At 48.3% G+C, this 22,577-nt stretch overlaps 1 protein-coding gene across 2 annotated transcripts; it reads left to right on the forward strand.

Moving 5' to 3' along the window:
• The first annotated feature begins 11,241 nt into the window (after window positions 1–11,241).
• LOC140390404 (zinc-binding protein A33-like) lies at window positions 11,242–21,793 on the forward strand. Of its 2 annotated transcripts, XR_011934631.1 has the most exons (7): window positions 11,242–11,688; window positions 11,779–11,874; window positions 11,968–12,201; window positions 13,618–13,640; window positions 14,833–14,948; window positions 19,194–20,460; window positions 20,700–21,793. XR_011934631.1 is itself a non-coding variant. In XM_072475551.1 (6 exons), the coding sequence occupies exons 1-6, from the start codon at window positions 11,278–11,280 to the stop codon at window positions 19,742–19,744; spliced, it is 1,431 nt and encodes a 476-aa protein (XP_072331652.1). In that variant the 3' UTR covers window positions 19,745–20,506. The 2 variants fall into 2 exon arrangements, 1 of the variants encoding a protein (XP_072331652.1); XM_072475551.1 differs by lacking the exon at window positions 20,700–21,793 and having other exon boundaries at window positions 11,278–11,688; window positions 19,194–20,506.
• The last annotated feature ends 784 nt before the right edge of the window (window positions 21,794–22,577 follow it).

Here is a 22,577-nt window from a genome sequence, read left to right on the forward strand (position 1 = left end):
TATCTGACGTGACTTCATGGAATTCCAACCAAGGTTGGAGGGCTTACCTTGATCCCCTTGTTGATCCACAATAGAATAAGTGATTGACAGGAATGTGGCAGAAATGAGCCAGGTAAAGGGGCTTTCCAGAGGCAAAAACCACTGCAGAGGGGAAGGGCCTTCTCGAGGTGAGCAAATGCTGGCTCCTGCCAAGGCTTTTGCTGAGTTTTGGAATGCTTCAGACAGGGGGCGGTTTCTCAATGTAATCCACACTGACTTCAGCAAACGCTGATTTACTCAGAAAGACTGAATAAACCGGGGAGTTTATCACTTCCCACCATTTCAATCAGATTCATCAGAGGAGAAGTGGAGGGAGGGGGTGTTGAGGGAGATGGTCATTGGACGATGAGGAGAGAGGGATGGCGGCATGAGTGAGGGAGGGTGAGGCAAGGTGAAGCGGAGGAGGGGAGGGAGCAGTGGGAGGGCTTTGGGCGATTCAGGTGGATGATGGGGATGGGGAATGATGTACTGGTGGTTGGTGGGTGAAGAGGGAGGATGGGGTTAAGGAGTCACGAGGTGTGGTTCTAAGTGGTGTTGGCAGGTGAGGGTGAATGGGGTTAACGGTGCAGTATGTGAACGGTGAGATGTGTGGGAGGTTTTTTATTGTAAGGTGGAGTATTTGGGGGACGAAGGTAGAGGGGGTTAGGAATACCGAGGAGGAGATGCGGGATACAAAGGTGTGTGAATGTGGTTGGAGGTACGAGTGAGACTCTTGGGGGAGGGGCGTTAATCACCGGTGTACTGGTGAGGAGAATGGGTAAGGAGGTAGGAATTCAGGGAGTGGGGAATGCAAGCGGTTAGATATAATTGGGTGTGGTATTAGAGGATTGGGGCCTCAAGTGGAGGAAAGGGCATGGTAGAGTAAGAGAGTCAGGAGATGGAGTTTCACTGGGTGGGGCAGACGTGTTGGACCATTGCGAAGGGGACACATAGATGGGGATGTGTGTGGTAATAAGAACGCGTGGCAAGGAAGTAGGGCCAAAGGATGAGTATAAGGGGGTAAAAAGAAGGTGGCTCAGAAGGAAGAAGGAGGGTAAATGGGGGTAAGGTGGGGTAATGAGGATTTGTGTTGTGAGAAGGAAGAAGGAGGTATGATGAGGTGGGGGATATAAGCATGGAGGAGGGGTGATTGGTTAAGGAGAAAGCACGTATGGAGTGTACTAAAGATAGGGACAGGGACTAAGGGGATGTGATTAGGAGTAATGAGGGTTTTGTATGTTGGTGAGGAGCAGAGGAGGATTGGGCTGAGGATCAGCAAGAATGGTAATAGTGAGAAGGAGGGAGAGATGGAGCGAGATGCAGGGGGAATTGTGGGTGAAGAGAGTGGCATATGGGGTGGGATGATGCGGAAGCGGTGTGCAGCTGATGGAGTGATGTGTCCATAGAGGGGGGATGGAGTTGGAGTGATGTGGCCATAGAGGGGGGATGGAGGTGGAAAGAGGGAGCGATGATGGGGGAATGGAGGCGGAGAGAGGAAGCGATGATGGGGGGATGGAGGTGGCGCGAGGGAGCGATGATGGGGGGATGGAGGTGGAGAGAGGGAGCGATGATGGGGGAATGGAGGCGGAGAGAAGGAGCGATGATGGGGAATGGAGGCGGAGAGAGGGAGCGATGATGGGGGAATGGAGGCGGAGAGAGGGAGCGATGATGGGGGGGTGGAGGTGGAGAGAGGGAGCGATGATGGGGGGATGGACGTGGAGAGAGGGAGCGATGATAGGGGAATGGAGGTGGAGAGAGGGAGCGATGATGGGGGATGGAGGTGGAGAGAGGGAGCGATGAAGGGAGAATGGAGCTGGAGAGAGGAAGCGATGATGGGGAATGGAGGCAGAGAGAGGGAGCGATGATGAGGGGATGGAGGTGGAGAGGGGAATTGGGATTTGAGTGTCCTGCTGCTGGAGGGACGTCTGGGATTGAGGTGGGGAGAGAAAGAGGAAAGTGGTTTGAGGAAAGGGGTGAGTTTGATTGGAGGGGAATGGGGAGTTTAGGGGTTAAGAGTTTGGTGTGGAGGGTAGGAGTTTCTGGGAAGTTAAAGGTGGTTAGGCACTGGGGGAGGTAAGGAACCGTGTGGGTGAATAGGTAGTAATTCATGGAGGAGGGGGTTGTGTGTATGGATGAATGGTGGAGATAATGAAGGTGTGTTGGGAATGGCTGAAATTTAGTAGGGGCAGTGGTGTCAGAATGAACGGGGTGGGGGTGCGAAGAGTGGAAAAGCAAGTTGGGGATTTAATAGTGTTGAATGTCGTACGGTGCTGCAATGGGTTTTGAAATAAAAGGGTTGTGATGCGAGGATACGTGGGTGGGAGGTACAGAGAGCGAGGGTGTGTGAAGGAGAGATACATTACGTGGTCTGGGGTAATGATGGGATGAGGAGGGAGGTGGGTGTGTGAGCAAGGCGATCAGGCTGAGGGTGGAGTTGAGTGGGGAGGAGGCTGGGAAAGGGGTTGAATGGGGGGAATGGGTTTAGGGGAGTGGGTGTTGAGGGAAGAGCTGCAATGGGTAATGTGAGCATCCAGAATGTGGTGGCAGTGTGAGGGTGGACGGGGTAAACAACAGAGTGGATTGGCTTTCTGGGGTATGGGGCATGAAGGGGTGGATAGATGATTGGTGTGATAAGGATGAAGATGGGGTGAAGACAAGAAGTACGATTTGGCAGGGACTGACTTGTGGGGATGCGGCTGGGGATGGGGAGGTGATGGTGAAGGGGTGATGGAGGGGCGAGGCAGAGTAGGGGGAATATCAAGAAAACATTTTCGGTAACAAGTACAGGGAAAATGAAATGAAATGAAATGAAAATTGCTTATCGTCACAAGTAGGCTTCAAATGAAGTTACTGTGAAAAGCCCCTAGTCACCACATTCCGGCGCCTGTTCGGGGAGGCTGTTACGGGAATTGAACCGTGCTGCTAGCCTGCCTTGGTCTGCTTTCAAAGCCAGCTATTTAGCCCTGTGCTAAACAGCCAGAGAAGATACTTAGAGGGTTGATATTATTTACGAGACGGATTAATTTGCATTTATATAGCGCCTTTCGCAACTCTCGGACGTCCCAAAGCACGGTAAGGACCAGTTTGAGGTGCAGGTTTTGGGAAATATATCAGATTATACATAGAGAATCGTCAGAGGGTAAGAGACGCTGAGATTGGGTTTTAATCACTAGAAAACAAGGAACGAAAGACTTGTATTTTTATAGCTTCCTTTCCCATCCCTTGGCGTCCCTAATTCAATTTGAGTTAAACAATGTCTCTCCAGAAAACGTTGTGAAGTCTCAGTGATAAGGGCGCTGCCACTGAACCACATTCGAAGTATTACAAGGCTGACACGGGAGCTATTTGATCAAGTTTTATTGACATGTGTACATGGAGGGCAAAGCCAGGGGGTGCACTGGTTTACTCTGAATTATCTTCGTGAACAGAAACATTTAGAGCTTGATTTAACCAATAGAATTAACAGACACATTTTAAGCCTTTAATTGATTGTCACATACGCTAATAATATCAGTTAAACTTTAATTTCAGACCAATGAAAGGACAGTAATTCTAACCAATAGAAAGTGCTAGAAAACAGGGCAGTTGGACCAATGAAAGACTAGCTCTTTCCATTCCCCTCTTGCCTGCTTATCTTCCCTTTGACCTGAAAACAATGGTAGTTCACAGACAAAGGTATTGTTATGATTACTCTCATCTCCCTATCTCGACAGAATTGCGTCATTAGTAAGAATCAGCTATTTGCTTGGATTGCATTTTAGCTCATGACCCCTGCACAGGAGCTGTATAATCATGACCCTTGCACAGGCTCAGTTATATTAATGGATTCCACAACATCGACCACTGGAGCCCAGGCAATTTCCCACCTGTTTCTGGAATATTTCTTTGCCCAGCAGGTCTGGAGAGATGATGCGATGGGTTTCCTGATGTGGCCTTTTCCTCCCAGACAATTTCGTAATTCAGGAAGATAAACAAAATACTGCAGAAGTTGGAAATCTGAAATAAAGACACAAATGCGGGAAATATTCAGCAGGTCAGGCAGCGCCTGTGGAGAGGAATAGAATTAATGTTTCAGGTTTCAGAACACTGATGAAATGTCATCTCGGCCTTTAGTGCAAGAATCATGTGGAATTCTCTCCATCTGCAGCCTGTGGATACTGGGACAATTGCAGCTTCCCAGAGTATCCAGGGTTGTGGAGCTGAGCTGGGTAAATGAAGCTGGGATAAATTCAAACATGATCGACTTGAAAGGCAGAAACGTTGGAGAGACTGATTGCCCAACTTGTTCCATTCTCCCTCCGGCCAGCTCAGTCCTTCAGGTGAGATATTAAACCTCGGCCGCGTCCGCTTCAAGTGGGTGCTTCAGATTCCACGGTAAAGAGGAGCAGGGGAGTTCTCCCGGTGTCCTGGACAACATTCCTCCCTCAATCAACACCGTCAAAGAGAGGTTAACTCATGTTCTGTGGCATCTAGCTGTGTGTAAATTGGCCTGTGTATTTTTCTACATATCGACGGTTTCTGTACTTGTGAGTAATCCATTGCAGATTCAGTAAGTTTACGGGATGCGTTGAGACTCTGTGTGAAGTTATCGGCTGGATTCTCTGACTAAGTGCTGATGCTGGGCAGGATTTGTGGATTTCCAGGACAGCAGACCTGGTGCTGCACCTGGATGGATTCAGTGACTGTTAAGACACCTCGGAGCTCGAGTCCGGGAATAAAACTGGTTTCCTGTCACAGCGTCTCCAACACCATCCACCATCCCAGAGATACTCACTTTGAAGAGGCCCATGGGACACCGTCTGGTGCGTACCACATAGATGTTGCGGTTCAGCAAGTGGAGGTAGGAACTACCAAAGGGCCGTAGGGTCGGAGGGCGAGCCTACCCCAGGCAGTCAGCGGGCATGGGATAGGGGTAAGATCAGCCCCGGGAGAGGATAGCTAGCACAGGAGGTGCGAGAGCAATTGGGGGCCGCGGCTCACCTCCCAGTAGGGACGTAGCATCTGTCGGGGAGGGGGAGGGTCAGGGCTGGGGGGAATGCTAAGGGCGGGTTGGAGAGGGGATGGCACGGGGGGGGGGGGGAGGGAGGGACAGTAGGGGAGTGAGGGGAGAAAGAACACAAAGGGAACACGAAGGGAAGAAAGGGTTGGTCTCCAGATTGGCTTCAGCGGGTAAGCCACAGGTTCAGAGAACAAGATGGCGCAGCAAGCAGCCACTTTGTAGGGTCCCTGAACAAAGGGAAACCCTGGACTGCAGGGGCGCATCTACCAGGTTAGTCTGGCTGATTCCGCAGGAAGGGGTGGACAAAACCCTTCCACACCAGGATTATCACCTGGAATGTTAGGGACTTGATGACAGAATGCGGATCATATCGACCCATTTCACTACTCAATGTGAATGCGGACCTACTTGAGAAAGTCATGGCTAAGAGACTTGATGCGGTCCCACCCAGCAAGAGCGGTTACTGGGAGATCAGATTGGGAGCCAACAATGGGAGAAAGAGGGATTGTCCACCGGGTAACAGGCCCAGGTAAGAGGGGCTTCCTTTTCATTGAGGGTGTGAGGGGGTGGGGAAGGGGAAATGTCTTTCTCACAAGACCTGTATCTTAAAGCACACACTAGAGCGTGGTTAGCACTGCTGCATCACTGTGCCAAAGACCCAGCTTCAATTCCAGCCTTGGGTGTCTGTGCGGAGTCTGTACTTTCTCCCAGTGTCTGCCTGGGTTTCCTCCGGTTTCCTCCCACAGTCCAAAGATGTGCAGATTAGGTGGATTTGACACGTTAAATTGCCACTGAGTGTCTGAAAGTATAGGTGGGGTTACTGGATTGGTGCTGACTCGATGGGAAAACTTACAGGGATTCTATGATTCTTCAGGAATTTTCACTGCCCTGAACTGGATAGAATATTGTGTCAGGACAATTCAGTGTCTTTTACACTCATGGGGTTTGAGGCAAAATTCTCCTTAAAGCACATGAAGAAATACAGAGTCAGTCTGAGAAAGTGGATTCAAATTATTTGCTGTTGTTTCTTATTCCACCTCCACTAAAGGCTCAATGACCTGAAACAGAACGATTGCAACTCAGAAAACCCAAGGTTGATTGGATTTGAACAAAGTATTATTAAAATCAAACTTTTCATACTCTCTGTTGTTGTTAAAAGCTAATTGGTTGCCCCGCGACTCTTTTGCTTCCCGTTATCGAAATGAAATGTAAAAGTTCCGGTCTTCTGATCCGGGCTTCAATTCTGGCGCCATTCTGTCCGGAAGTAATATCAACCAGGGATCGTAACAATATTTACAGCAAGACTATTTAACTCTTAGACTACAACTACGTTTAACAGAGACAAGAGTTGACGGCGAACTCATTAAATGAATAATAAAATAATATAAGGAGGCATTTTCGGTTCCAAGCACGGACTCCATCAATTCTATTGGATTGCGTTAGTCTCTGATCGTGCGCGGTATGGAACTAGATCAGTGGGGAGAGTTGAACTTCCCGCCACTGAAACCCAGACTGACAAGGATCCTGTTCAGTTTCACAATTATCCACTCATTTCTTCCCCACCATTATTGCACCGAAATTGTCCTCGAGACACAGCACTGCCTTGGTGTCAATCAGATTCGGCGAGGTGGCGCGTTTTAAATCTAACTAAATACTGAGGCAAATGTCAAAACTTACCCATTAATGGCGATCCTGATGTGTCTGCATTTCCCACACAATTGTACCGATTAAGTGACATGTAATAACAAATCCTCCCCAATGGTAGCCAAGGAATATAATCCAACAATTAAATTGATTGAAATCAATTTTCAGAATGTGGAATTAATCAGATGCTGTGTGAAATGCACAATAATCAAAACATGATCCAACACAGACGGAGTTCGGTCCCTCCCATCCGTGAACCTACAAAGACACTCCCCATTTCTCGGGCTGTTTTGAATGGGCACCGTAAGAAGTCTTGGTGAAAGTCCAACAGGTTTGTTTCGGATCACTAGCTTTCGGAGCACAGCTCCTTCCTCAGGTGGATGAAGAGGTCGGTTCCATAAACACATATGTAGACAAAGTCAACAATGCACGATTGATTGATTGATATTTATTGTCACATGCACGAAGTACAGTGAAAAGTATTTTTCTCCGGCCAAGGGAACGTACACGGTACATAGTAGACAAAAGAATAATCGACAGAGTACATTGACAGTGGTGCATCAACAAATCGTGATTGGTTACAGTGCGGAACAAGGCCAAATAAGAGCAGCATAGGGCGTCGTGAATAATGTTCTTACAGGGAACAGATCAGTCCGAGGGGGAGTTGTTGAGGAGTCTAGTAGCTGTGGGGAAGAAGCTGTTCCTATGTCTGGATGTGCAGGTCTTCATACTTCTGATCTTCTGACTGGTGAACGGGTCTGGTAGAGGGCAAAGCATGGGAGTGAGGGGTCTCTGACAATGTCTGCCTTCCTGAGGCAGCAGGAGGTGTGTAAAGAATCAATAGGAGGAGGGCAAGCTTGTGTGATGCGTTGGATTGAGTTCACCACACTCTGCAGGTTCTTGCGATCTTGGGCCAAGTAGCTTCCATACCAAGCTGTGATGAAGTGAGATAGGATGCTCTCTATGGTACATCTGTCAAAGTTTGTGAGAGTCGATGCAGACATGCTGAATTTCTTTCGCTTCCATAGGAGGTAGAGACGTTGTTGGGCTTTCCTGACTGTAGCATCAACGTGAGTGGACCTGGACAGACTGTTGGTGATGGTGACCCCCAGGAATTTAAAGCTATCAACAATCTATATTTTGGAGCCGTTGATGTAGATGGCGGTGGGGCTAGAGGGCGGGAGGGGTGTCATGCTGTGCTTCCCCTGAGGTCGATGATCAGTTCCTTGGTCTGTCCAGCATTTACAGAGAGCTTGTTTTTGGTACACAATGCAACCAGGTGACCTATCTCCCTTCTGTAGTCTGATTCGTCGTTGTTTGAGCTGCGACCCACCACAGTCGTATCATCGGAAAACTCACTGATTGAATTGGAGTTGAATCTCGCCACACAATCGTGTGTGTACAGGGTGTACAGTAGAGGATGGAGCACACATCCTTGCAAGGTCCCGGTGTTGAGGACAATTGTGGCGGAGATGTTGTTACCTATCCTGACATATTGCGGTCAGTTGGTGAGGAAGTCAAACATCCAGCTGCACAGGGAGGGGTCAAGTCCAAGGTTGCAGTGTTTGGTTATTAGTCTTGTTAGGATAATGGTGTTGAAGGCGGAGCAGTAGTCCATGAACAGCAGTCTGACGTAGGTGTCCTTGTTGTTGAGATGTTCAGGAGTTGGTTGTCGGCCAGAGAGATAGCATCTGCTGTGGATCGGTTGCCACGGTAGGCGAACTGCAATTGATCGAGACCGTCTGGGAAGCTGGCATTGATCCGTCTCATGACTAGCCGCTCAAAGCATTTCATGATAACAGACGTCAGGGCTACCGGTCGGTAGTCGTTGAGGCACGCTACCTTCTTCTTCTTTGGTACTGGTATTATGGTGGTCTTCTTGAAGCAGGTAGGGATCTCGGAGCGGAGAAGTGAGGTGTTGAAGATATCTGTGAATACACTCACCAGCTGGTCAGCACAGGCTCTGAGTACTCGCCCAGGGACTCCGTCGGGGCCCATCGCTTTCCACAGGTTTACTTTCAAGAAGGCAGCTCTTAGCTTCGAGGCTGTAATTGTGGGTATGGGTGTGTGCAAGGCTGCTGTGGCGGGTGGCACTGATGTATTGGCTGACGGTTCAAAGCAGGCATAGAACCTGCTCAGTTCATCGGGGAGGGATGCTCCAGCCCCAGAGATTCCGCCTGGCCTTGCTTTGCAGCCTGACGATGCTTTGAATGCGAGTCTTTGCAGGTAACTAAGTATTTACAGGTCCAGATGGTGCAACTGGAGAGAGAGATAATCCCAGGTTAAAGAGGTGTAAATTGTCTCAAGCCAGGACAGTTGATAGGATTTTGCAAGCCCAAGGCAGATGGTGGGGGGTGAATGTAATGCGACATGAATCCAAGGTCCTGGTTGAGGCTGTACTCACGCGTGCGGAACTTGACGATATATTTCTGCTCGGCGATTCTACGTTGTCATGCATCCTGAAGGCCACCTTGGAGAAGGCTTACCCGAAGATCAGAGGCTGAATGCTCTTGACTTCTGAAGTGTTCCCCGACTGGAAGGGGCCATTGCTCCCTGGCGATTGTCGCATGATGTCCGTTCATCTGTTGTCGCAGCGTCTGCATGGTTTCGCCAATCTACCACGCCTCGGGACATACTTTTCTGCAGCATGTGAGGTAGACAACGTTGGCCGAGTCGCACGAGACTGTACCGCGTACCTGGTGGGTGGTGTTCGCCACCCACCCACCTCCCCATCATATGGCCTGGGCTTGCAAAATCCTACCAACTGTCCTGGTTTGAGACAATTCACACCTCTTTAACCTGTGATTATCCCTCGCTCCGGTCGCACTGTCTGAACCTGTAAATACTTAATTACCTGCAAAGACTCGCATTCAAAGTATCGTATTGCATCATTGACTTTGTCTGTATCTGTGTTTATGGAACCCACCTCTTCATTCACCTGAGGAAGGAGCTACGGTCCGAAAGCTAGTGATTCGAAACAAACCTGTTGGACTTTAACCTGGTGTTGTAAGACTTCATACTGTGCCCACCCAAGTCAAATGCTGGCATCTCCACATCTTTGTAACAATGAAAGACTTGAGTTTGCACACAGTCTCAGCAGTTTTATAATCTTTATTGTCACAAGTAGGCTTACATTAACACTGCAATGATGTTACTGTGAAAAGCCCCTCGTCGCCACATTCCGTCGCCAGTTCGGGTACACTGAGGGAGAATTCAGAATGTCCAATTCGCCTAACAAGCACACCTTTCGGGACTTGTGGGAGGAAACCGGAGCACCCGGAGGAAACCCACGCAGACACAGGGAGAAGGTGCAGACTCCACACAGACAGTAACCCAAACGGGAAATGAACCCGGGTCCCAGACGCTGTGAAGCAGCAGTGCTAACCACTGTGCTACCATCGCCACCCAGAAACTTACTGCATCCGCAATGAATTATTCGCAAAGGGAGAAAGTCGTTGCCGTGGAAATGAAGCGGCTGTCGAAACACAAAGAAGTCACATTCGACTTGAAACCTTAACTCTGCTTCTCCCTCCACAGATGCTGAGTTTTGCCAGCACTTTGTGTTTTCATTATCTATCCCTTTGGCATGTGGTTTTCAGCCCCTCCCATTTTCCATTGGTCTGCCCCACATTCTTCCCCCCAAAGCTGGAATGTACTTTCTCAATGCCTGGGAGGGCAGCCCTGTCTGAGAAGTCAATTCACAGATACAAGGTTCCTGATCCAGTCTTTGAGGATCTGAAGATTTTGTTTTCTATTTTCAAACATGACCTTAATTTCCTCAAACAGATAAAAAAAACAAGCTTCGTGTTCATTCTGTGCGATACAAAGTCATCTTGGAATTCGAGTGTCGCTGTCAATGTGTCAACTCTCTCTCCCTGAATCAATGCCTGTGACACCGAGTTCCCCATTCTCCCCACTCTCTGTGAAGAACAGTCCTCAACACATAAGCCTGCTTTGTAGTCACATTGCTAATGCGTTACCGCACTTTGCAATAAGGTCTCCGCTTCTAAAATAAGTAATCGGACAGGAGGCGCTTTGAGACGGGGGGTTAGTGGAATGCGCTGCAAAACCGCAGGACTTCACTTGCTGGCAAATAACATCAAACCTCAGGTTCAAACCCTTTAACGGTCTTCTCTGTAGCCATTATGAAAATTACACTTTGACATTTCTGACACTTCCTGCCCCAGGTCGAGCGCGACAATTCTGAACACAATCCCGTTCATGGAACTTGCACCTTGTTTCACCAGAGGTTTTTTATTTGGCAGCGAGTTCAGGCTGGAGACATGGGCAATGCAATGGGCAATGCAACATCGACTCCCCCCCCCCCCCCCCCAACAACTCCCCCTCTCTCTCCCACTCCACTGTCAACATTCCTGGAGCCCAACCCGCCCGAAAGGGTTCAATTCTTCCCCTCTGGACTCTGACCCAGTAAATTCTTCACACTGCCCGAGGATTAATCAACTCGTGTGAAAGTCGAGATCACATAGAACAGTTTGTGATATTTATCTTGAGTATCGCTGCGAAAGTCATCAGCAATTCGCGGAACTGAAGATGTTCAGGAATGCAGTAACACCCAAAGCTAAACCGGGTTGAATCAGGAAGTGCTGAGTGTGAACATGGCTCTCAGTCAGCAGGTCCAGAGTTTGGCCGAGGAGGCAGTTTGTCCCATTTGTCTTGATTTATTCACTGATCCGGTAATACTGGATTGTGGACACAACTTCTGCCGCTCCTGTATCTCCCAGTGTTGGGAAAAGAAGGAGATAAACTCCTGCCCGGAATGTAGAGAGGAGTTTCCGGAAAGAAACCTCAAGATAAATCGGGCCTTAGCGAATCTGGCCGAGAAAACACGAAAATTAAATCTGAATCGGAAAGAGAAGGAAAGTAAACTTCACTGTGAGGAACATCAGGAAGAACTGAAGCTGTTCTGTGAAACTGACAAGAAATTGATCTGTGTGAATTGTGCTGGTTCACGGGAACACAGAGATCACCGCTTCCTGCCCATCGATGAAGCTGCTGAAATCTACAAGGTAAAAGGGAAATATTTTATAAACTGTTAAGTTTTATCACATTTTTATGGTCTAACACTTTCATTCTGTGATTTTTACTCCCAATCTCAGGATCAGCTGAAATCTTCCTTCGATTCTCTCACAGAGAAGAAATTGGCGTTTCTAGAAACAAAACTGAAACAGAAAGGGAAGATTTCTGAAGTTAGGGTAAGGTCTCCCTGTGCTGATACTCTGGGATCTCGGTTAGTTTTGTTCCCTTTATCGCGGGACATTAATTATGTTTCACATTTCATTTGGTAGGAACAGTCGAGCAGTCTGCAGGCCCACATCACATCCGAGTTCAGTAAAATGCACCAGATTCTCACTGAGAAAGAGCAGCGTTTACTCAGAGATCTCAGGGAAGAAGAGGAGAGGATTCTGGAACCAATGGAGAAAAACCTTCGAGAGATTCAGGAGAATTTAAATTCTATTGAGGAGAAACTCTCAAAGTTGCAGAAACAGATGGAGCAAAAGGACGAGCTGATATTTCTAAAGGTGAGGGAATATATTGCGGGCCAGTTCAGTGAAACTTCACAATTACAAAGTAACTTGATTGTCACATATTTATTGTCACATGTACCGAAGTACAGTGAAAAGTATTTTTCTGCGGCCAAGAGAACGTACACAGTACGTACATAGGAGCCAAAAATTATAATCAACAGAGTATATTGACAAATGGTACATGAACAGTGATTGGTTACAGTGTGGAATAAGGGGCCAAGCAAAGCAAATACATGAGCAAGAGCAGCATAGGGCATCGTAAATAGTGTTCTTACAGGTAACTGATCAGTCCCAGGGGGAGTCGTTGAAGAGTCTAGTAGCTGTGGGGAGGAACTGTTCCTATGTGCATTTCTTCAGACTTGCCTGATGTAAGGGCCTGGAAGAAAGCAATGCCTGGGTGGGAGGGGACTCTGATAATGCTGTCTGCCTTCCTGAGGCAGCGGGAGGTGTAGACAGAATCAATGTGGGGGTGGCAAGCTTGTGTGATGCATTGGGCTGAGTTCTCCACACTCTACAGTTTCTTTTGAACTTGGACCGAGCAGTTCCCATACCAATCTGTAATGCAGCCAGATAGGATGCTCTCTATGCCACATCTGTAGAAGTTTGTTAGAGTCGATACAGACATGCCGAATTTCATTAACTTCCGTAGAAAGTAGAGACATTGTTGGGCTTTCTTGACTGTTGCATCAACGTGAGTAGACCAGGACAGACTGTGGGGATGGTGATCCCCAGGAACTTTAACCTATCGGTCATCTCCTCTTCAGAGCCATTGATGCAGACAGGGGTGTGAGTGTGAGTCGTGTTACGCTTTCTGAAGTCGCAGTTCCTTGGCCTTTCCGACATTTAGAGAGAGGTTGTTTTCTGTATACCATGCCACCAAGTGATTTATCTCCCTTAAGTAGTCTGATTCATCATTGTTTGAGATATGGCCCACCTGAGATAACTGATGATAATTGTGCAATAAATATTTAATTTACTGACATAAGAGAAGCAGAATTCAACTGAAATTGTTTCCCTTCCTGAACTGTTCTGCTGTTGGGAACTAACGGTTTCCACACTGTCTGCAGATTCCTGGGAATACATGTCACCTCCTGAGGATGAATTTTCTAGATCTTTGTTTTGCCCAAATTTAATTTTCTCCTGGAACTCCCATTGTAATCCAGTTCCAGTTGCATGTTGTGAGTGTGTGGGTATGTCTGGTACGGTGTGTGAGAGTCACTGTGTCTGTGAGCGGGGCTGATGCTCAGTTCCAGTTTATTTGATTCTCCACAATCTTCCTTCCAAAATCCATCACTTTCTACTTCCGTGTGAAATCTAATCTGCTCTGAGTCTGCTCATTTCACCAGCCTGTCTAACTCCTCCTGAAATCTGTTACTGTCATCCTCACTGTTCCCCATTCATTTCTTTCAGGAGGAAGCTTGTCGGAAGAGAAGGTAGGACATGTTCTTTCCTGAAACTCTGCAGTGTTTGCTTTCAAAAAGCCTTCGAATTATGTTCTTATTTTTTTATTATTTACTGAAACTCTGCAGTTTGGTAAAATAACTCAGTATAGTGTTCTTATGGATTTATTTCTTCGTTGTTGTCACAACTTTAAATGGTCGTCCATTGGGCCATGAAAATTCGGCATACAGTTCACGGACGAGTATTTTATAATAACAAACTTTATGACCATGATTAAACACTATTAGATTTTCTATAACTGTTCTACAATATTGTATCAATGACACGATGTCAGGTAAATAATACAACCTGATTCCCAGGCTGGAGCTGACCACTTGCCTCATGTTGGCTGTTAGTGTCTGTGACCTTCCGACTGACCTTGAGAGAGCTGCACGGTCCATGTATTCAAGGAGAGGCTCATCCATGTCCCTGCATGGAGCCTGAGCAACCCGAGAAAGTCAGACGTTAAAGGGGGAACGGATTCTATTTTTATTCTATAACATAAACTGGCTCTGTGTCCTTAACAACAACAACAGCAACGACTTGTATTTATAGAGCGCCTTTAATGTAATATAAAGTCTGAAGGAGTTTCCCAGGAGTGTCAAAAGGCACAAATCGACACATACACACATCAGGAAATATTAATCCGGATGACGGGGGTGGATTTTAGAGAGTGTGATTGAGGAAGAAAGAGAGACGGAGAGGATCAGGGAGGGAATTCCAGAGCTCAGGAGCTCGGCAGCTGAAGGTCCAGCTCCCAATGGGTGAGTGACTAAAATCAGAGATATTCAAGATGCCAGTAGAGGAGAGCAGGATTCTGGGCGGGTTGTGGGATCAGTTACTAAGGGTTGAACATTAAGTTCCAGATGTTTTCCGCCTTTGTCTTTTTTCTACAAACTTTGTTTGTAAAACAGCAAGTGGACAGGCTAAATGTTTCTCTTCTCCTGTGATTTGTGATATCCCGGTAACTAATCTGTTATCAGACTGTGAACCTTTTTCAGGACACGGGGGTTTTCATTCTCTGCCTTTGAATTTGCAACTTATCCCTTTCTCAGTTATAGAAACGTGATTAATATTTCACTTTGTACATTTTCTCTATCATCAAAAATGCTGAAACATGACCATTTACATACGTTCTAAAATCTTCTAACAAAAATAAATTGATTGCATTTTTTTCACATACAGGATTAGTGATGCGCGTCAGAAACTCTCGGTATCTGCTGCCGGCCTGTCTATCGGAAAGTTCAAAGGCCCTTTACAGTACACAGCGTGGAGAGAAATGATAAACTCCATTAACCCCGGTAAAACTCTTCTATTCATTTTCCTGATGTTAAATCCAGTTGTGACGGGCTAAAGGGTCTCCAAGTTCCCAGATTAAATATTCACTTTGCCGGTTGTTAATCCTCGCGAGCCTCTCCATTCTCATATTTTACTCTCTGTGGGTTCCTCTGAGTGAGTGTCTGAAGCCATCAGCACCGTGTGCCAAAGCAGTGAAGGGATCTGTCGCACCAGAGAAATAGAGCACCAATCTCAGGATGGGAAACGCAATTTGTAGAGGAGACTGGACTGGTCCCGTCTGTCATTCTGGGGAACTTTTTTATCATCGTTTATCGGGAAGACATTCAGACATTAGAGAGCAAGTGTTAAACGGCAGAGAATCTGGCTGGTGGAATTGGACACCTTCATCAAGAGGAGGGGCTGCAGAAACTGCGAGTCTGCACTGGATAAGGGAGGGAGTGTGGTGATCTTATTGAAATGTTCAAGGTTCAAAACAGAAGGGAGAATGTAAAAATCCACAGGTTTAACACAGCCACAGAGTCCAGATCAAAGTGGGTATAGTTTTAAATCTAGAATAGGGAGTTTGGATTGAGTGAGGTTGATTTTTTGAGTGACTCCATTGATGGAGCAGGTAGTGAACCAGTGAAGCCACTGCCCACTCTGTGAATTTGCTCAGAGGCCCAGTCCATTCTGAGGGCTGATCTTCAGAACAATATCACTGTCCACTTTCCCACGGGTTTGCAGTGTGGGAAGATGTTCTGTGGTCCCTGAGGAGGGGACAAGAGACAGGAAATCCTCCTCTGACTCCGGTGAGGGGAGTGGGGGTGACAGGAATATACAGCGGGGGTGAGAGAGGGAAAAGAGCGGCGAGCAGCAGTAAGAAAAATCTCACCTCCTGGTCACAGAGAAATCATTACAAAATAGGGAAAAACAGATATTGAACTGAAAAACTGCCCTCATTCTGGCAGTGTGACCCAAAACGCTTCCGAACCAGTGGAATATTATTAAGGAACAGTCACTGTTGTAATGTAGGAAATGAGGAAACCAATTTGTGAACAGCAAGATCCCAGAAACAGCATTGTGAGAATGATGAAGGTTTCTGTTTTGATGATGTTGTTTGGGGCGGCACTGTTCCACAGTGGTTAACACTGTTGCTTCACAGCACCCGGGTCCCAGGTTCGATTCCCGGATTTGGTCACTGTCTGTGGGGAGTCTGCACGTTCTCCCTGTGTCTGCGTGGGTTTCCTTCGGGTCCTCAGATTACCTCCCACAAATCCCAAAAGACGGACTGTTAGGTGAATGGGATATTCAGAATTCTCTCTCTGTGTACCGGAACAGGTGCCGGAGTGTGGGGAGGGGATTTACACAATAACTTCATTGCATTGTTAATGGAAGCCGACTTGTGACAATAATAAAGATTATTGATAAAGTTCAATGGGCAGGACACAGAGAAAATGATCTCCTCACATCATTTCGATGGAGTTTCCGGAGGTCACTTTCAGACTAGTGATTCAACTATTCTACAGACTGTTCCTCTGGGTGGGGCACCACGATCTACTGGAGGATCAAGAGTGTATTGACTCCCCATCTGAATCAAATGTCTCCAGTTTGTGGCGACAATGAGGCTTCTTCTTGTGTTCAGTGTGGGAACACTGGATACCTGCAGCTGCTACATAACTGCAGAGGGTTTGGTGACATTAGTGGGAGTTGGGTAGTAAGTTCTGTGAGTGATTTTGATCTCCTAACTGCTCCGTTTACTGTGTAAATCTGGAGGATTCTGAAATGTAAATCACTCCAAATACTTTATGTGGTGGGTGTCAAAAGTAAGGGATGAGTTTTAGCCTGAAGAATCTGGGTCATTGCCTGTGAGGCAGGATTGGATTTGGACCAGCAAACAGCAGGTCAGAATGACCTTGAAGGATGGTAAGGGAGCAATCCCCACCCTCCCTCCAGCTTTGTTCTCAGGGGAAGCCAGGGTTATCTTGTCTACACTGGACAGCCCAGACTTTGTTGTATCTGTGGAAAATCGGGCCTGTTCGGATATTGTTATTTATGTTATTTTGCTTAATTTACTCAATTCATTAACTTAGCATCATTCCCATGTATAACACACCACATCTCGGGGGGGGGGGGGCGGGGGGGGGGGGGGGCGAGGGTGGTGCGGGGGTGATGGTGGTGTGGGAGTGAAGGTGGTGTGGGGGTGAGGGTGGTGTGGGTGTGAGGGTGGTGTTGGGGCTGAGGGTGGTGTGGGGGTGAGGATGGTGTGTGGGTGAGGGTGCTGCGGGGGTGAGGGTGGTGTGGGGGTGAGGGTGGTGTGGGGGTGAGGGTGGTGCGGGGGAGAGGGTGGTGTTGGGGGGGGTTCACACATGTCTCCTGGGGAAACGCAGCTCAGCGGAGTATCAGTTCCTCAGCTGTGGCCGAACTCCACCACCTCGGCGACCTCCCTTTCCTCCGGACCGCTGGCCACGTCCGGAGGTTGTGTGCGGCCTTCTCCTGGGGGGGAGTGGAGGACACACACTCAGAAACAAAACAGTGTTAAACAATCTGACTAATGCAGCCCAGTGGGTGGGTCGCTGGTTCGGGCACCCAGCCATGGCGGCCGGGATGGTCGCCGGTATATGGGGCAGGGTGGGGCAGCCTTCTTCCCGGGTCGGGGTTCATGGGTCTCCTTACTCTCCTCCATGGCGTCCAAGAGGGTCTCGAGCTCTGCGTCCGTGAACCTTGGTGCCGCTCTCCTTACAGCCACCGTGTTGGCTGGGATGGTGTGTGTGGGGGGAGAATTGTTTCTGTGCGGCTGCAGCTTGTCAGCCTCCTGAGTGTCAATCACAGACCCAGCGAATCCCACACCGTTTTTCATTCGAATCGATTGTGTTCCACGTGGTGCCGGTGCGAGCCCCTTAATAGTAGCAGAATCGGTGCAGGTGTGGCACCAATTTTACTGACGTGAAAGTCCACGGATTCTCCTTTGGTGTCAACACTCAGGGCGGGATTCTCCGATTGCCGACGCCGAGATCGCGTTCAGCGATTGGCTGGAGAATCCGTGTTTATGCCGAAATCGGGGGTGGTGCAGTTATTCCGATGCTCCGGCCCTTAATAATGGCGGACCCGCTGACTGCGCCGCACGCCGTTGGGACGTTCTCCGCCCCCGATGGGCTGACTTCCCAAAGGCGTGGGGCGCAGTTCCTCCGTGTTCAGGGACCTCGCGTGGTGGCTGCGGTCCGTGTCCAGCACCGCCACAGTTGGGGGGGGCAATCCGCTGGCCGGGTGTGGCTCCCTCTTCTCCCCCTTCCTTCCCTCTATCTGCACTTTCCCTCTCCCCTGTTCCTCCCGGCCTATTACTCCCACACACGCTCTCTCTCTGTTTCATATCCACTCTCCTTACCTCAGCCCTTCCCACAATCTCTCCCTCCCTGCCATGCACTCACACTCTCCCCTCTGCTCAATCTAACATCTTTCCCTCCCACTCTCTATCTCCTTCCCCCTCCCACCATCTCTCTCAGCCCCTTCCATTCTCTCTTCCACCTAACCACACTCTCTCTTCCATTTCTCTCCTTCCCTCTTCCTTCATCATTCCGCTATACCTCTCCCTCCACCCTCCCCTCCTCCCGCTCTCTCCCTCCCCCTCCTCCCACTCTCTCCCTCCCCCCTCCCAATCCCCCCGTCCCTTCACTTTCTTTCTCATCCCATCTTGTACATTCTCTCCCCCACTCTCTCTCTTACCCTCCCACTTTCCCTCCCACCTTCCTACTGTTACGAACATCCCCTTTCTCTTTTTCACACTCTCCAACTTTTGCACTCATTCCTCTGCACTCTCGCTCTCTCACCCTCACTCTCCCTGCTAACCTGCTGTCTCTACTCCTCCACCTCAGTCTCTCACACCCTCCTACACTCCCTGTCACTTCCAGTTCTCCCTGCCACACCCTCTATTTCTCAACTCTCCCCCAACCTCTCTGTAATCCGGCTCCCACACTCTCAAACCCTCCAGCTTTCCGTCACCCACTTCTGCCTCACTTTCACTCCATTCTCACACTCCCTCTCTCCTTTCCTGCTCTCTCTCCCTTCACCCACTCCCTGGCTCTGCTGCTCTGATTTCTCTCCTCTGACCCCCTCCCCCTCCCTCACTATCCTCTCCCTCACCTACCCCGTTGACCCCTCTCTACCCCTCTCTCTCTTCCCTCCCCCTCCCTCTTTCTTCCCTCCCCTTCCCTCTCTCTTCCCTCCCCCTCCCTCTCTAAATCACTGACTGTGTTATTTTAACTTTCCCCCAGCTCCAGCCTCTCTGACTCTGGATCTGAACACAGCGCATCCCTGGCTCATCCTGTCCGAAGACCGGACCAGAGTAAGACTCCGAGACAAACAGCAGCCGCTCTCTGACACCCCGGAGAGGTTTAATCGCTGGCAATGTGTCCTGGGATCAGAGGGATTCACATCAGGGAGACATTACTGGGAGGTGGGGGTGGGGGAGAAGACTCGGTGGGAGCTGGGAGTGGCCCGAGAGTCTGTGAACAGGAAAGAGAGAATCTCCCCGAGCCCTGAGTCTGGATTCTGGATTTTGCGGCTGGAGCCCGGATTTGGTTATTTTGCCGCCACCTCCCCCTCTGAGACCCCCCTCACCCAGAGTGTGAATCCCGGGAAGATCGGGGTTTTCCTGGACTATGAGGGGGGACAGGTGTCATTTTACAATGCGGACAACATGTCCCATCTCCACACTTTCACCCACACTTTCACTGAGAGAATCTTTCCCATCTTCAATCCGGGATGGATTATTGACGGGAAAAACTCGGCCCCGCTGACAGTCTGCGGGATTAAAGGTCACTAACAGATCCATCCCATAATTTCACACCATCTCCCTGCCTCCTGCCAGCTGTAAGCTGCTGGGTGTGGGTCTGAGTCACAGGGGGTGCGGATGGTTCCAATGGTTCCTGAGCTCAGGGTGATTACAGCTGAGTGACAATAATGTTTTAGAACATAGAACATAGAACATAGAACAATACAGCGCTGTACAGGCCCTTCGGCCCATGATGTTGCACCGAAACAAAAGCCATCTGACCTACACTATACCATTATCATCCATATGTTTATCTAAAAAACTTTTAAATGCCATAGAACATAGAACAAATTGGTGATTTTGTTTTTTTGTTTCCTTACTCGGTGAGGAGCAACAAACACGCGGGAACTTTTCCAGTGACTCCTGAAAAATAGATTAAAATCCCCCAGATAATGGAGAATAATCAAAGCGCAGAGACGATGGAGAATTAAAACCCAGACAGAAATAAACTAAGGGTCTCCGAGGCTCCAGGTGGGAAATTGAACGTTAAGAGTGGCAGGGAAGACGAACTAGGGTGAGATTGATCACCAATGGCAAGGAAATGACAGGAGAAAATCCAAGAGCAGGAAAATTAAATAATACCCAGGGAAGTACAAAGGAAAATTCACAAGTACATAGAAGCAAAACCAATAGGGAACAGGCAGGAGAATCAGAAACACTCACAAACCAGGGGTTGGAAATGAACAAAACATTCGACAGCCTGGAGTGTTTAAAGGTGTGCACAGTACGAAGTCTTACAACACCAGGTTAAAGTCCAACAGGTTTGTTTCGATGTCACTAGCTTTCGGAGCGCTGCTCCTTCCTCAGGTGAACCCAGGATTCACCTGAGGAAGGAGCAGCGCTCCGAAAGCGAGTGACATCGAAACAAACCTGTTGGACTTTAACCTGGTGTTGTAAGACCTCGTACTGTGCTCACCCCAGTCCAACGCCGGCATCTCCACATCAGGTTTAAAGGTGTGGAGAGAGAAACCAGGTTAACATTCCGGGTATAAACCCTGTATGGGAACTGGGAACTGAAGATCAGCAAGGACCTCTGTAGGGCTGGGGGGAAGGAGGAGGGAGAGAGAAGAAGCAAATAGAAGCTCAACTGTAGAGAGGAACTTACTGGGTAGAATGAGCTGTGACCTGCAGGAAGCCGGTGACCTTCCTGCCTGTAATGTTGCTCCACAGGCGGAAGGTGGCGATAGATCACCGTGTTTGAGATGAATCAGTTCAGTGATTCTCAAACTGGGGTCGGGGAGTCTTTCCAGGGGGTTTAAAAATAATTTCTCCAGAGAGCGAGAGAGAGAGAAACACAAGAGAGGAAATGAAATGAAACAATCTTAACTATTGCACTTTGTCTAAATTCCCAGAAGTTAGTGTTAGTTGTGCATTGAGCAGCTGTCATATTCCCACCCCAAACCTCCCGAATCATTTCCCTTCTTCACGGTGATGGACATTTCACTGTCATGGTTTTCCCCGGTGAGTCTCACATTGATTTTCAGTAGGAGGGGAGGGGAGGTGGGAGACCAGCTGCTGCTGTGATACTCGCTGTCTTCAGTTTCGTTTCAGGCAGTGAGTAAGTGCCGTTATCGAGCTGCCCGGCCTGCTGAGTATTTCCATCATTCTCTGTTAATATTAATCTCCAGTTGGTTTCTGTCTTGACATTGTGATAAATCTGTCAGTTTGACTCACTTCAAACTCTCACCGAGTTTCAATAATGTAACTTCCTTGTGTGATTAAATAACACTGACAAACTGGACTGGGTTTGTACAGGTCTGTAAATATTGTCCAGAATGTTTTTGTTCCAGTGGGTAATCTGTAATAAAATTGGAGGGAAAGAAATTTGTGTTTCTTTATTGTATTTTACATTAAAACAGGAAGCTGCCTTGAGACAGTTTAAAGATGTAAATGATGTGACGCTGCTGTGAACACTGATTTGTCAGTCTGTCTGTATTGAACATGATGTGTGAACTGATGGGGTTTGTCTGCGCTTCACATCATCACTGTTCACATCTGCAAAACAGTTCTTAAATCACCAATTTGTGATGGTCAGTTTTATTAAAGGATTATTGAAGATCTTCATCTATGTATCTGTCCATATTAACGACTTGGATTCAATGATAGAAGGTCCTAAAACAAATTTGTAGATGACACTACAATAGATGGGACACCAAGTTGCAATGAGGAAATAAGAACCTTACAGATAGATATAGATAGGTCAGGAGAGTGGGCCAAAATGTGGCGGATGGAGTTTAATGTGGATAAGTGTGAAGTCATCCATTTTGGTCAGAAAAATGGAACAGCACCTTTTATCTAAATGGTGACAGACTTCAGGGTGCTCGGATGCAGAGGGATCTGGGCGTCCTCCTGTCTGAGTCGCAGAACATTAGCCTGGTACAGCCGGGAACAATAAAGCAAAGTTGGCATTTATTGATAAAGGAATATAGGATAACCGTCAGGAAATAGTGTAGCAACTGTACAAGGCCGGGAGTATTGTGCACAGTTTTGGTCCCCTTATTTGAGGAAAGGGGAGAGGGGAGGGAGGGTGGGGGGGTGAGGAGAGGAGGGTGGGGGGAGGAGGGACGGGAGGGTGGGGAGGGAGAGAAGGGCGGGGAGGAGGGAAGAGGATGGGGGAAGGGGAGTCTCTCAAACATCTCAGGAACAGTCGATATGCCAGGATGAAGGTGTTGTGCACATTGTCCAGGTATTGGGCACAGACGTGTATGATGTGCAGCTGATGGTCACATATCACTGCACGTTTGAGTGGAGCCCCTTTCGGTTTGTGTAAGGTGGCCTGTGATCTGCACGTGCTCGTAGGGGGACATGCATCCCGTCTATCACC

Source organism: Scyliorhinus torazame, chromosome 14, assembly GCF_047496885.1.
Source record: "Scyliorhinus torazame isolate Kashiwa2021f chromosome 14, sScyTor2.1, whole genome shotgun sequence".
Taxonomy (NCBI): domain Eukaryota; kingdom Metazoa; phylum Chordata; class Chondrichthyes; order Carcharhiniformes; family Scyliorhinidae; genus Scyliorhinus; species Scyliorhinus torazame.